This window comes from Equus asinus, chromosome 23 (assembly GCF_041296235.1).
Source record: "Equus asinus isolate D_3611 breed Donkey chromosome 23, EquAss-T2T_v2, whole genome shotgun sequence".
Lineage (NCBI taxonomy): Eukaryota > Metazoa > Chordata > Mammalia > Perissodactyla > Equidae > Equus > Equus asinus.
This window is the reverse complement of record NC_091812.1, coordinates 50,860,935-50,876,436: the sequence shown is the minus strand read 5'-3', so window position 1 is coordinate 50,876,436 and position 15,502 is coordinate 50,860,935. Positions and strand designations below refer to the sequence as shown.

The 15,502-nt window shown below is 44.4% G+C and overlaps 1 protein-coding gene across 3 annotated transcripts in view; it reads right to left on the bottom strand.

Annotated features, from left to right (window-relative positions):
* ADAMTSL1 (ADAMTS like 1) overlaps positions 1 to 15,502 on the bottom strand; it is an 852,153-nt gene that overhangs the window by 60,357 nt on the left and 776,294 nt on the right. For all 3 annotated transcript variants that reach the window (XM_070495595.1, XM_070495594.1, XM_014845577.3), the window contains 3 exons: positions 14,244 to 14,372; positions 6,032 to 6,211; positions 2,264 to 2,398 (listed from right to left, as the gene is read on the bottom strand). In XM_070495595.1, the coding sequence (XP_070351696.1) occupies positions 2,264 to 2,398; positions 6,032 to 6,211; positions 14,244 to 14,372 (444 nt within the window). The remainder of the gene's footprint in view (positions 1 to 2,263; positions 2,399 to 6,031; positions 6,212 to 14,243; positions 14,373 to 15,502) is intronic.

Below are 15,502 nucleotides of genomic sequence, written 5' to 3'. Positions count from 1 at the left end.
CAACTCTACACAGAATCGCTTCCTTGGCCTATTTCTTGTACCCAGAGCATGCACTCTTGTCTAAAAGGCCCATCAGTAGGCGCTAGGGATGGGAGCTGGTCCAAATGGGAACAAATGGACTAACAGATCAGGATGAGGCGCTTGCTGGGGAGGAGATGGAGGGAGGCTATTAGAATGCTTGAGGTAAGGCTGTGAGCCAAATCTGAGTGGACAAGCTCTAGCTGAGCCTTGCTCCTTTTGATGGCCTAGTTTCTATCCCAGTTTAGCTGCCTGTCATCAGTTTTAAGGCAGTGGTGTTTTACAGCTGTTTCTGAACAGACACCTGATACACATCTCACACGTTTTTATCTCCAGGCTCGTGGCATCTTCTTTACCTTGAGTGCCTGTTTCCCTTCCTTTCTGCCTATTTGACTCCCACCCATCCTTCAGTACTCAGCTGCAGAGCATAACAATGAGGCTCTGGTCTGTCTCAAGTGACCTACTTCTCAGAGCCCGATACTTGACATCCTTCCCTAATTTATCTCCACAATTCCATGTGGATCTCTCCTAGTTCTACAGTGTTGGCGAGACATTGACGCTCACCATGAGAGTCCATTTGCCCCCACAGTTACACTGAGGCACCTTCTGGAGGTTGACTTGCTGTCTCATTCAAATGGAGCAGTCTGGATGTGAACTAGAGTACAAGGTTTCTCTTAACAGATTTAAATACCAGTCTAAGGTAACAAAGCATCATAAACTAGTAATGGAATGCAGCATCATAAAGCAAAATAAATTCTTATTGCCCATGGCTAAAATGAGACAAAATATGGTTCCAGAATAAGGCAGAAATAAAGTAAAGCTATCATGGAAAAATATGAGGTTAACTTTTCCCGCATGCCAAACAGCACCTGAGTGACCCAAGAGTTATTGAACTTGAAAATAAACAATTGCTGTATACCCTGCTAGTGACTGGGCTGTGATGAATAGTTATGACAATTCTTCATCGTGATGGATCTAAAATAAAAAGGTTTACACTGCACACATTTAATTTGGAATAACTTTGCCATTTATAAGCCAAAAAAAAAAAAAAATAAGCAATTTGAAACTTCTATGAATTCTCATCAACTTGATGTGGAACAACTCAATGCCAAGCTTGTATAAGTTACGGGAAACAGAATAGGGTGGCCTGTTACTATATCTGTGTCTTATTTTTACCCAGATCAGAAACAGAGGAATCAGAAGCTTTTTCCATATGCTCATACACTATGAGCATTCTTTGCTAATTTCAGATGAGAATGACAAGGGAAAGTAATCTTTGTGTGCTGTAATCCTACAGGCCCTGTGGCTATGTTGATAAGTCATCTCTAGTATGACCAGGAACCCACTGGCCTCCTATTTCTTGCTAGTTGATGAGGAGAAGAGTAGAGAAACTTTCCACTTTGAGCCAATGGAATAATTCTTGTTCCTATTACCGACACTTGGGAAGACATGCAGTTAGCATGAAGATTTTCTCCATTTTGTAGGCCTGCTTTTTATTCAGGCCTTTGAAGGCAGAGGAATACTTCTCTTCTACCATTACCATCTCCATGGTGGGAATGTAGAAGTTCCCCTCGCATCTCCATGATTCTGGTATGTCGGGCCCAGGACTTGGATGCCCTTGCATGACTTTCTGCTACCAAAGAACACCAGCCACGTGGTAATAACTTGGTGAAGGTGCCCAATGACACATCCTAGGGAAGTTACACCTGGTGAAGTTATTTAAACACTTGCCTTGAGGAGTCTGTCTGGGTTGGTTTTAGGTCCTACCTACAGAAAGCTGGGCTAAATAGATTACCTGGCTTTTGGGAGGTGCTGACATTGCAGCTTTCTCCTGGAAAGCTGATTATAGCTCTAATTTAGGTGGGAGAAGGTCATGGGGGTCTCCTGTGGTGCTGTTGGCAAGGCGAGAGGAGATACAGGAGCTGTTTTTCAGCGCTTTTTACTTTACTCCCTGTTCAGTGAGTCAATCTGATTGAGAGTATCTGGGCTGTGGCATCAGCCCAAGAGGATTCAGAAAGGAGCCACGCTGGAATCTAGACGAGAGAGTCCAGACTAAGAACTGCACTCACCTCATAGGGAAAGTCAGCCAAGTTTCCACTGGTGAGTCTGGATTCTGTAGGCAATTTAGTGATTTCCTGTTGGCCACCCCCCACTGCTGCCTCCCTCCCACCTGCAAGCAGTCACCCATCCATAAATCCTGTCCAGCCCTGGATTTCTGCCCAATGTTCCAGAGGGTTGGACTCACCAAGGAGAGCAGAATTCCCAGGATCCAGGACCAGATGTGTTCCCAGAGGAGATGTCAGCACCGAAGGAAGGTTCGGTCCAGTGGCTGAAAGCAAGGCTCTGATATCTTCCAACTGTGTGGGGACTTGGGGGGGATCTGTGTGAAAGCAGATCATGAACCAGGCAGGTTAATGCATAAAGGCTGTATTAAGGGGAGACGAAGAGGTGGGCATGTGCATAAGTGTGTCTTTGTGGCAGGCAGGCATTATTGGTGTTGCCTTTTAACATCATTTTTCCTGTAGAGATGGTGTGCCTATCAAGGTGAGTTTGAATTTCAAACTTAATATTTGATGTCTGAAACAATAAAGTCAGTAATAAGAATCAGGCCTGTTGATTTCAGGAGTTCCTTACTGTCTACTGCTTTATATCACAGTATCATTGGGCCCCTACAAATTTGTAGGTAAATTAATCTATATTATAAAGACACTAAAAAAGCCAACACTTCTTCAGCAGTTACTATATACCAAGTCCTGTGCTCAATAGTTTTCATTCAACTCTTATAACATCCTTCAGAGGGAGGTAATTTGTTATTGGCCCCACAGATAGGGATACACTACAGGAATTTCTTATTAAAAGGAGCCTATGAGTGGCTTTTTTTTAATAAAGAAAAGGGTCCATTTATGAAGTTAATTTGCATTTTGGTCTGGATTTTTATGCCCAAATAGGACCAGGACAGGGATGATTTGTTACTCTGGATCTTATAAGGAGTGAGGGTTGAAGTCATCAGGGGTCACAGTTAACCAAGCCCAAAGTGACAAAAATGGGAAATATAGTGGCTTGCTTATCATTTTCACTGGACAAGTAAAGAGGCAAGCACCTACCGAACCTCGCAGGGGCATGACCTCAGATTCTCCTGGAAGAGAAGCAGGATCCTGTGCCCCGTCTTCTGGCATCTCCCGAAGGACTGCAATTCACAGTCCCAAGACCAACTGCCACTCTTTCTCCAACACTTGTTGGAGAGGAAAGAGGAGCAGGAGTGGTGCTCTTGTAATTGATGGTCATTTCAACAGTGTTCAGTGAGGGCCTACTATGTGCTTGTCACCTTGTTAGGTTATTGTTAGGGATGGCAAATAAGTCATGATGGCACCACAGTCTGCTTCAGAAACATACCTTCTGTCTACTCTGCCTCTGCCTGCCAAAGACCACTGCATACAGAAAACAATGAGAGTGAGATTTTTATATCTATACAATATTAAAAAATTGTAAAGACATTATATATATATTATAAATAATATATAATTCAAAAACATCCTTTATATGGGGTAGGGTAAAAACATCACGCTTGGGTTCAGGAGCCCTCAGTTTGAGCTGTGGCTCTGTCATGCACTAACTTGGGCAAGTCACGTTAATCTGTAAAATGATGAGGAACTGTATCATTTCCAAGATCTCTTTCTACTCTGAAATACAATGATTTTAGGAAGTGATGGTGATAGTCTACTCAAACCCAAACTCTCCCTCCCATCCTTTTAATATTCCCTTAAGAACATTGAGGGAAATTGAATTCCTTCAATATTGCAATTGAATATTGAATAGTCCTTCAAGAATATTAAAACTCAAGAAGCCTTTGCTTATTTGCTAAGAGCCAAAACGGGAGGTTATGTCTCATCTTCAAAACCATCAGAACTCCTTGGGACAAATGTTGGCCCCTCCTGATGTCCTTACAGCTTCTATCATACTTTTCTTCTTTGGTGCATGTCCATTTGATCTTCCCAGGGGAACTGTAAGTTCTCCGAGGACAGAGGTCCTGTCTTATATTTATCCTAAAGTTCTCCATGGAACTTAGAGGCAACGCTTAATGAATATTCATCCAATGGCTATATGAATAAATGAATGACAGTCCGTCTCATTACACTTCAAGTCTCCATGCTACAGGTTAAGTCACAGAACTTGGTATGAGACCTCGGCTTTATACACAAAATCCCTCAGTTAAAAAATTAAGCCACATTTTTGGCTGCTTTAAAAGAAAGACAGACATTACTTATAAAAATTAACAAACTCTGATTGCTAAATCAAGACTTCTGATCAAGAAAAGCCCTAAACTTGAGAGTCTACATAGCGATTTTTTTCCCGTCAAGTTTGATTAAAATGGGAAGATGTTATGCTGTTCAAACTCCACGTTCGCGGTCACACTGAATCGGAGTCGGAATGTTGAAAGAATTGGCTCGTAGAACATACACACGTCATTGGCAAAGCTACAGTAGCTGCTACACACCCTAGGCTTTTATTTCTGTTAGCAGGGGCAATGAGGAAGGGAAATTAGGGAGGAAAAACCCACAGTAAGCACCATAACTCAGCATGGGGCAATAGTCTCTGGACCCGGGGCTCCATACTAGTAGTTCAGCAAGATGAAACTCAACACAAAACAAATGACATCCTTCCTAGGCCAATTTTCTGTGGCTTCCTAAGATGACTGGAGGTTTATGCAGCCACTGGTGAGATGAAAACCCATCTGCACCTCTCTGAAATCTGAGTGGGCAGGGGCTAGGGACCCTCTGCTTTTGTACAATATCAATTTGGGGTGTGAAAATACAAGCAGAAAGTTCAATTATTTTTCCCTGAGGAAGTCCGTAATGTATATGTGGGGTGTGTAATTATTCATATTTCTCACATTTCCGTTTTTTTCTTTCTTAGAACGATAGCTTTCTCTTGGTGAGAAAGCTGGCATAAGTGCATTTTTTAAAAAAAAGTAAGACAAAAACAAGCCTTTTTGCTCTATTCCACCAACTCCCGGATTCCGTGGAGAAGCGAAACAAAGGATTTCTAGTCAAGGGGATAAAAGACTTATAGCTTGTAACATGGCTGAGTCCAGCACAGGGCAACAGCGATTAGGGGATGGTGTCCCAGCAATGGTTATTTTTAAATACCTATTTTATGCCAGGAACTGTGCTAGACTCTTTAATCAGGGTTCTTACGTTTGGGGATGCTATAGTTTGTGTCCCCCTAAATTCATATGTTGAAATCCTAACCCCCCAAGGTGACAGTATGAAGTAGTGGGGCCTTTGGAAGGTGACTAGGTCATGAGAATTATGCCCTTATAAAAGAGGCCCCAGGAGCTGGCTGGTCCCTTCTGCTACATGAGGACACAGCAAGAAGCAGCCATCTGCCACCCGGAAGAGGGCCTTCACCAGAACCTGGCCGTGCTGGCACCCTGATGCTGGACTTCAGTCTCTGCAAGTGTGAGAATTAAATTTCTGTTGTTTATAAGCTATTCAGTTTCTGCTAGTTTGTTTTAGCAGCCCGAACAGACTTTAGGTGGACTAGACTATGAACTTCCTGAACTTACATGAAAAAATTTTGCATGTATGAATTTTTCTGAAGGGTGTAATCTATAGTTTTCATCTGATTCTTCAAAAGGTCCTTCACACAGGAGGAGTGAAGAATAACTGCTTTACTTTTGGTTCCCCTGTTTAACCCTCCCCCACCCCACGTGGGCGGGCAATCCTCCTTTTGCAAGTTTCCCCACAGAGACAGCATCTAAGCTTAGCAAGGTTAAGTGACTTGCCCCAGGGCACAGAGTGAGTAAGCAGTAGAGCCAGGGTTCAAACTCATGTCTGCCTGGCCCCAAAGTCTGTGCTCTTTCTATCCGAAGGCCCTAAGGCGGGGAGAAGGGAAGGGATATTGATTTCACCATTATGCACTCAACTGGATCAGGGAAAAGAGGAGGTGGAGGGTGGGTTGGACAGTCTCCCCCAGTGGCTCCCCCAGGGGCAGCTGGCCTCCAGGCGTTTACCTAGGATCAGCAGCTGGCTGTTCTCAGTCAGCTCTCCGTGCAGATTGGCTGCCCTGCAGGAGTACAGGCCTTGATCCGAGGAGGACACGTCTGCGAGCAGCAAGGAGCCCTCATGCAGATGGTGAGGGGAGCCCAGTTTGCTTTTATTCCTGAACCAAGTGACTTCAGCTTCAGGCACACCTAGGAAGAAAAAAAAATAAACTCATGGGCTCAACACATTCAGGTGAGCCCAGAGGCATTTATGGTCTCTAGGCCGGCCCTCCCCTGGGCTGCTCCGCAGGAAGCATCTGCCGGGGCGTCTTCTACCATCCTTTGGCCAAACTAAATAATGCCTCAGACTTCTTGGTTGTCTTGAGATCTTTTGCCTTTTAAAACTTACACTGACGAGGCAGGAAGAGGCAGGCCGGTTAAAAGAAGAGGAAGCAGGCAGCTGACAAAGGGCACTTGGCAGGGCGGGAGGAGAGCACCCAGAGTCTTTGGAGAAAACATTATAAAGACGTAAGAACCAAATCTACACACCAACAAAAACGAATGATTGACAACTATGTGAAACAAACATGATGCTGAGTAAGAAAATCCAGACACAAAAGGATATACACTGTATGAAATCATTTCTGTAAGTAAAAAACAAAAACTGACAACATCAATCTATGCTATTAGTCGTCAGGTTGGGGGTTCCTCTGAGAGGATGGGGTGGATGGGGAGGGGTTGTGACTGAGAGTAGAGGGGAGGGCTTGGCCACTGGTAATTCTCTGTTTCTTGACCTGGGGCTGGTTTGGTGAGCCTGGTACCTTTATGATATGTGTACTTTTCTGTATAGATTTAATGTCATATGGGGCCAGGGGCTGGGGTAACAATATGACACTTTGATAAAAAGCTACAAGCTACAAAATGTTACTAGCTTCATGAACCAGACAAGAGTGAGCTGCGGGATCCTTCCCAGAGTTGACACTATATGCAGAGAGCAAGCCTGTAGTTTTTTGAAGCCTGTGTATTTTCTTAGACCAAGAGAACACGGAACTATGTATCAGTAGCACCAGAGAAGAAGAAAGATAAAAAGAAAGGACTCTGCTCCCTTCTCAATCCAAGTTGACTATCTTGTGAGAGAGAGCTGGGGGTAACTATCTTTGGAAGTCTGTCCAAAGGACAGGCTCTGTCCTCTAGGGGTGTTATGGATTGAATGTGTGCCTCCAAATTCATATGTTGAAGTCCTAACCACCCTCAATGTGGTGGCATTTCTTTGGAGGTATTTAGGTTTAGATGAGGTAATGACGGTGGAGTCCTCATGATGGCATTACTGCCCTTATAGAGACCAGAGAGCTAGCTCTCTCTCTCCCCATCATGTGAGGACAGAGCAAGAAGACAGCTGTCTGCAAGCCAGGAAAAGAGCTCTCAGCAGGAACTGAATGGGCTGGCACCTTGATCTCGGACTTCTCAGCCTCCAGAACTATGAGAAATAAATTTCTGTCCTGTGAGCCACCCAGTCTATGGTATTTTGTAATAGCAGCCTGAGTGGACTAAGATGGGGACAGCCTTAATTCTTTAGGAAGTTTCCCTGTGGTTGACACGCTGGTAAACAGGCTTCAGTTAGGACAAACCTTCTAACATGGTCTGCATAGAAGACATAGGAGGCAGAGTTCTGAGTAAGTTGGGAGACGGAAGTCTGTGGCATCAATTCACAGGGTCTCCAGGGAGCAGAAATCTCCATCCCTTGCACCACCCAGCCTGCTGACCCAGCTCACAAAGTTACTCACAGAACTCTGGGCCATGTGTCCAGAACATGTTTAGAATGTCAAATCCTGGTAAATGGGGTCAAACCCAGGTATAGTCAAAGAGCCGGACCTTTAGTCCTGTGCTTTCCCTGAGTTGGAGCTAGGTTTTGCCCCTGGGGCAAGGGCTGTGTTGCCCTTAATGGGCAGCCTACTGTTGAGGACACAGACATCTTCAAGGAGTTCCTGTGTACCTGTTAGTTGTCCTTGAATCTGATGAGCAAAATTTACCTGCAGTCTACTTTGTAACACCCAGCTCCACAGCCCTCATTATGGCCCCTTAGGCACTTACTGTTCCCAAGCTCTCAGTGGGAGGAAGTGGAGTGGAGGTGGAGGGTGGTCTCATGCTCCCTCGCTAACAATGAGCTGTCTTGTGTGCATTCACTGGTGTCCTGGCTGCTCTGCTGCCTCAGATGGGGTTTTCCAGGCCTGGAGTGGTGGCCTAAGATGATGGCCAAAGTGTTTAGCTAATTTGTAGGGCCTTTCTCTCTGTTATAGGGAAGAGAGGAGTGATTCTCTGGTCCTCTCTTTTATTCAGATTACCCATAATTCAACAAGAATCACTAGGGTAAACTGACTTGGCTACCTCAGGGAGAGGCACGCAGTGTGATACTTGATGCTCAAGTGCACGAGAGGGGCCAGGCTGGCATGGTCTCTAAATATACCTGAAGAAAAGATGCAGGTGAGAGGCAGAAAAGCCGATTTTCATGACAGCATCACTAGGGAGAGCAACAGCATCATGATGCCCAGCCATGCCAGCTTGGACTTTGGCCCCTGACCTGTTTTCACATTAAAAAAAAAAAATCCACAGCATTCAGAAAGCCTCTGAAGAGTAAGGTGAAGAAAACACTCCCAGCCATTTCTCTCCTGAAAGTGCAAGGAAAAATGAGGTCCTAGAAACTATTTTCTACAAGTATTTCCCTTGCTATGAATTGCTCACGTGTAGCACTATCGCTGGCACCTTCCTGCAAGGAGGGCTGTGGGCAGGGAGCACATAGCCCTAACAGGAACTAAGATTGTTCTAGAGTCAGAGAGGCAGAGCAAGAGGAGTGGAATAAATGGGTCTTCAGTTTCACGAACAAAAGTGTGACGACTAAGTGAACCGGGGAGCGAACACTCTCTCCATGACTGTGCTGTGGACCCTGGTGTGCGTGTCTCCAGAGCCAAGCATCATGGGGGTCTCTCTGTGGGTAACACTCGTAATCCTGCAGCAAGACTCCCTGCTGCTCGCAGAAGTGTCCTTCTCTGGTGAGGGCCAGAGCTCCTGCAGGGAGCCAGAGGCAGAGAGATGCAGGAGGAGAGAGGAAATGAGGAAGGAGGGTGAGACACAGGAGCAGGAGGGAGAGAGAGAGAACCAGGGATGGAGAGGGACCTGGGAGCCGTTTCTTACATCCCCAGGAAGTAGGTGTAAGTTTCTTGCCTTCCCTTCCTCATGCTTTGCCTCTTGCCCCTAAGAAGTCGGGGTGTTTACCAGGACAAGACAGGGTGTTTCCCCAAAGGGCTGAATTCCTCAGGCGAGGGCAGGGCAGTTCATGGGAGAGATGGAAATGTTTAGGATAGCAAAGAGGAGAAGGAAGTAACCTCCAGACTCCGCAAAACTGGAACCACAGAAGTGACAGCAGTACCAACGGAAGAGAAATTATGTGGAAATCGTTCTTCAATAGAACTATTAGCAAACCTCTCTCAGACTCGCTCAAGTGTGGACCTGCAGCATGAACTCGCTGTTAGAGGAGCTGTTGGTGGTGTCACATTTTGGGGGCTTCTATCCTGGGACTGTGGGCCTTAGGCAGAGAATGACACTAAAAAAGACGCCTTAGAATCTTTTTAGTCCTTCCATGACTGGCTCTGACATATTATAAACACAGATGGAATAAGGGAAGAGCAAAAATAAATGAGGCGTCATTGAGCTCTTTTTCCTTTTTCTCTCAAGAGACAATGATGCTTTAGAAAGCATCGCCAGCCCTTGTTTAAGCCAGAGTCCCTTGCAAAGGTACCAGATGCACATGCCTAATATCAACGTTCAGAAAACCTAAACATCAGGAGTGCACCGAGGTCAGCAACTATGTAAAAATATCCTGAACGTGTTAGAGGGAGAAAGAACATTTGCTATAAGCCAAACATTTTATAAACATAATCACATTTTCCACGATCCACTATTATTAGTTCCATTTTACAAATGAGAAATGTGGGACTCAAAGAGATTAAGAAATCTGCCCCATTAGTGACATTGGTTTGGATCTCCTAACCTGTCCCCCCCCCCCGCCCCCCCTCTCCTCACCCCATGGCCAATCAGTGACCTACAAATGGCAGAGGATTCAAACTCATACATTTGATGCCACGGATCCCTATCTTAACAAGTACCCCACCCTGCCTGCCCTTATACCAGACTCCCCTTTAAGAGAAGATCTGAATTGCTGCCCTGTTGTTTCTGAACTGTCAAATCCTTAAATCCTTTCTACTTTCAGAATTAACCTCTCTGCTGTAATTGTAACACCAAGATTATCATTAGGAGGGAGGTTTCTAGAATCCACGTGTACTGGCTTTGTTAGCTCTCTTCTTGTTGAGAAGCTTGGTCAGGTTGTGGGAGATTTTTTTTCTATCCTGTTGGGATGTGACAGCACACTCTACAGAAAGAAATGTCTGAAAAATGACAGAAAATACACTCTACCACAGAACAAAGTCCAAAGCTATGTTGTTGACACGTTACTTGGAAAGGCTCCACACTCTGGACTCCCTGGTATGATCTGTGTCTAAAAAAGGGAAAGAAAAGAACCTGCTTTTACTGTTACCCCTTTGTGGCATATCTTATCAACAATACAATGCTCTCCCTGTTTCTTGAAAGGATCAATAAATGAGTCTGGTCATAATGGGTTGTAACTTGATATGATTATAAGGATTAGGGCCTTTAATCTCCACTGAGCTGCCTGGTAGGGTGATGCTATAATATTTTTTTAAATCCCAGGCAGGATATTCTTGTTAACTAGACCACTTGTTATATTTGGAAGGCTGCTTGCCCCATAGCAGCTTGTCAACATCTCGAGGTGGGGCGTTCACTGAAAGGTACACCTTGACACGATAATTTCTAGAAGCTTCTTTGATGGCTTGGTGCAAGAAAAGGAAAGGATTCAGTAACTTAAATGTCAGCCTTGGCAATTATTCTAAAGAACCATGGAAGTCTGGGAAGCAGGTTTTCGGCCTTCCACATTTCTCCAAAATGACTGTGGCAGACACTGATAGCTGTTCACAAAACCTGTTTTGTTCTTTTTCCTGGGTACCCATCTAGGCTACACTGCTAGCATCCCCTGTGGTTGTGAGTGGCCCTGTGCCTAAGAGGGGAATGTGAGAAGTAGTGATGTGTGCTACTTCTGGGTGTGGCCCTTAAAAGCCTTCCCAACCATCCCCTACTACTTGGGTTTTCCCTCTTCTGGTTGACAGGACAGAGAGAACCTTCAGGGAGACCTCGGAAGGCAGGTGTTTCCGATAACAGAGGCACCAGCATTCTGTGACCCTGAATGGCTGTGTGGGGCAGCTGAATAGGAAGACTAGACTCTTAGGTAAGCAATAATCAACTTCTATTGTGTTTGATCCATTATATATTTGGAAGTCTACTTGTCACCAGAATCTAGCATTCCCTAACTAATATACTGCTCATCATTGATTTCTCAGTTGTTTATTTCTGCATCACTAGTCCTGACAATTTTATCTCCTAGGTAACTCCTTCAAAAGCTTCCTTTCCTCTTAGGATAATATTTCAAATTGTACCATAATCTATGAGAGTGTGTAAGATCTAGCCCCTGCCTACTCTCCCCAACCCTCTAGCCACATGTCATGCTACATTCTTCTCTGCTGTCTATAATACACCAGCCATATTTTACTCCTTCAGGTGCAGCATGCTCTTCCTACCTCAAGCCCTTTGCACATCAGTTCCTAATGACTGAAACACTCCCTTCTTCCCCAACCCTTTATCTTCTATTCCGTTTTCTGAGCTCCTCTCAAATAGACAACAAGTATGGGAGTGGTATGGTGCATTGGATCACTTTTTGAGAAAAAGTCTCATCATACTCATTGCTTAATATTTTTTATGTTTAAGAGTTGGAAAGGATTCACGAGGCTGCCTTTCACAAGTTGAAAGCATACATGTGCAAAGAGTTATTTAACGAAAAACTGCTAACAACTAAAATATGTAAGGACATGAGTTATTCCATGTAAATTATGTAATATTCTTAAAATAGACTACAACACAGCCATTGAAATTATGCCGTAAGAGAGCCATAGAGCCACTTGTAGCAGCGAAGTAGAAGTGGTTCCTTCTGCCATCTAGCATTCCAGCTGTCAGTGTTTGGACTGGAGACTCAGCTCAAGGATGATTTCTTTGTGCAATTAACTCACAGACCATCTGTGTAATCAAAAGCAGGCTCTTTCCCACCCACTTTGAATATATATCTTATTGAACAAAAGGTATAATGACAGAGACACAAAGATTTATTTTAATTAACCATGATTAATACAAATAGTTCTATGAATAAAAATAAAAATAAAGAATGTAATGTGCATGGCCAGGCAAAAACTGGACACAACCACCTCAGATCTCACTATAAGGTTACCAAGAACGAATCTCTGGATGGAGTCGGGGAGACAGGGCCCCAAGCGGCATAGAAGAGTTGGCCAAAGCTGGTTGTAGTGTCCTGGGCTCCCCATGGGAAATACTTCCCTACCTGGACTCTGTTCTCTCAATCTTCTTTAAATGCCCAATTCCTTGTTTCGCCACCCTTTGCCCCCCATTCTTTTACTCCTACCAGTTCAACTCTCAAGGAGAGACCCAACACAGTCCATTCTATCTCCAGTCCGCGTTGTCTCCGAGGCGCGTGTTCATAGTGACAGGTGGGAGGGAGGGTTCTGCACAAAGGCCCTAGCTGCCCCACCAGTCCCTGCGCAGAGGGACAGCTCACTCATGGGAAGCCCTGTCAGGGGTTTGTCTTACTCCCCCCCTGGGAGTACAGGGCCTAAAGGGATTTGGTTCTAGAAGGTTTCACTGAAGAGGCTGAACACACAGGAGGCCAAGGAAAACTTTACAAAAAGAAGCGGCTAATGTACAATGCCAGAGATAAGTTTATATTTCTGGCTTCCTGGAGCTACCAGGACATTTCAGAGAAAACCAGAACTGGCCGTTCTTTGTAAACAACATGCTCTAGATTAAGATCTTCCTCCTACTTATTCTGAAATGGGTTCTCCGGCCTTATAAATCACAAGTGGAGGTAAAACCTCTGATGGTGGGGTTGAGATCTCAATGAAGAAACCTCCGGAGCAGTGGATACCACTGCCTGTCCCCTCTGCAGACGGGTATGACCAGGGAGCCGGGGTTTGGGTATGCCACAGTAGGGTATGAGGACAGCAATCAGGGGACTCTAGCCGGGCCCTGGCACAGGAGCCACTCATTTCTTCTTTGCACTGAGGAGTGAAAACCCTTAAGGTAGATGTCACAGACTAGCGGTCCACGGCTGGGCAGAATTAGCAGCTGGGCTTCATTTGGCTCTCCATTGCTGTTTCTGGCTTTTTAATTGAAGGCATGCTTTATAAAGTGCATACTGCCACCCCCTATTGTCCACTACTCCTCCACTTCCCAGTGATGTTCTGGTCTCTACAGGCCTCTGAGTTTGCAAGGCCAACCCGAGGGTAATGCCTATGTCACGACTCCTAGCAGCACTGGCTATTTTCCTGAATGACTCCCACCCATGTGATGTGCAGAAGCTCCAGGTTCCTGTTGGTCTTACATGTGCCATCTCTCCCATGTTCCTCCACTCCTTACCTTTCCACCACCACTGCCCTGAGTTTAGGCCCCTATAACCTCCCCTCTAAACTACTATGATGACTTCTTAAACTGGCTTCTCTCTTCTGGCATTTCCTTTCTTCAATCCATTTTGTGCACTGCTGGTGGCTTACTCTTCTGGAAGTATGGCTCCTTAAGGTCACTCTTTATCTGTCTCTGGCCAAGCATTCAAGGTTTCCCACAGCGTAGTTGCCACCCACCTTACTAAAGTTTAAGCCCCTCCACACCATTTCTGCACTCTGGGCTCCAGCCAGAGCAAAGCACACACTGTTCCTTACAGTCTTGAGGCTTTCCTGCTACCATGAATTTCTCACACTCTTTCATCCACTTGGAACACCCTTTGCCTCCATCTTGGCATGTTCACATCCTATCAGTGTGCAAGGCTGAGATAAAAAAACCACCTCTTCTACCACATCTGTTCCAGTCTGAATTAGTCCCTCCTCCTCTAAACTTCTGTAGAACTTTCCATGTTCAGAGGGACTGAGGTTCATGCCTTAGCTTTCCTGCTAGGCCTGAATCCCTGAAAGGAGAATTTGTATTTAATCTCTTTGCTAATCTAGCACAGGGCTCCATTAATATCTGAACAAATGAATTAACACAAGAATGAATTTCTCACCTGCAACTTGGCAGTTAATTGTCACATTCACTCCTCGCACTGTTTTGATGGTGCTTCCTACATCGACTGTGATCGCGGGCTCCTCCGTGTTGATGACGGTCACGCGTGATGTTTTCACTAGCGGCTTTCCTGAAGATGAAAAGGAATGTGAGATTTTACTAGATGGTAGCTGTAGGCTTGGGTCATTCTCTTGCAACATGCAGTGACCCACAATGAACAACTGGTATACCCAGGCTTTTTCCACTAACCATGTGTTCCTTTGAAAAAATTGTAACAGCACAATATAAAAAGCATCCACCCAACCACTGCTTCCACCAGTAGTGGAAGCAACTACCCATCCACCTACCATAGAATTGTCAGAAAAAGAACAAGGATTGAAGAATCTGAGGATAGTGCATGTGATCCAACAAGTTGGAATGCTTTGTGCATTTTATCATTAAATTAACAAATGATCCCATACCTTCCATTTTTAAGGACTTTTTTTTTTAAATTAAATTTTTCATTTTGAGATAACTGTAGATTCACAGGTAGTTGTAAGAAATAACACAGAGCAATCCTGTGTACCCTCTGCTGTTTCCCATAATGGTAGTATCTTGGGTAGGATATTGTAACTAGAGTACGATATTGTAACCAGCACATTGGCATTGATAAAGTTAAGCTAAAGAACATTTCCATCACTACAAGGGTCCCTTATGCTGGCCCAAACCCCACATAATCCTCTGGCAACCATTAATCTGTTCTCCATTTCTATAATTTTGTCATTTCAAGAATGTTATATAAATAGAATCATACAGTACATAACCTTTTTTGATTGGCTTTTTTTCACTCAGATTAATTCTCTGGAGATTCTTCCAGGTTTCACATGGTATCACGGTTGTGTATATCAATAGCTTGTTCCTTTTTATTGCTGAGTAGTATTCCATGGTATGGACGTACCACAGTTTGTTTAGCCATTCATTTGGTGAAGGACATCTGGGTTGTTTCCAGATTTTGTCTATTCAAATAAAGCTGCCATAAACATTCCTGTACAAATTTTTGTGCGAACATAAGTCTTCATTTCTTTGAGATAAATGCCAGGAGTGTAATTGCTAGGTCATATAGTAGTTGCATGTTTAGTTTTTTTAAGATATCTAAACTGTTTTCCAGAGTGGCTGTATCATTTCACATTCCCACCAGTAATGTATGAGCTATCCAGTTTTTCTGCATCCTTGCCAGCATTTGGTGTCGTCATTAGTTTTAATTTTGGCCATTCTGATAGG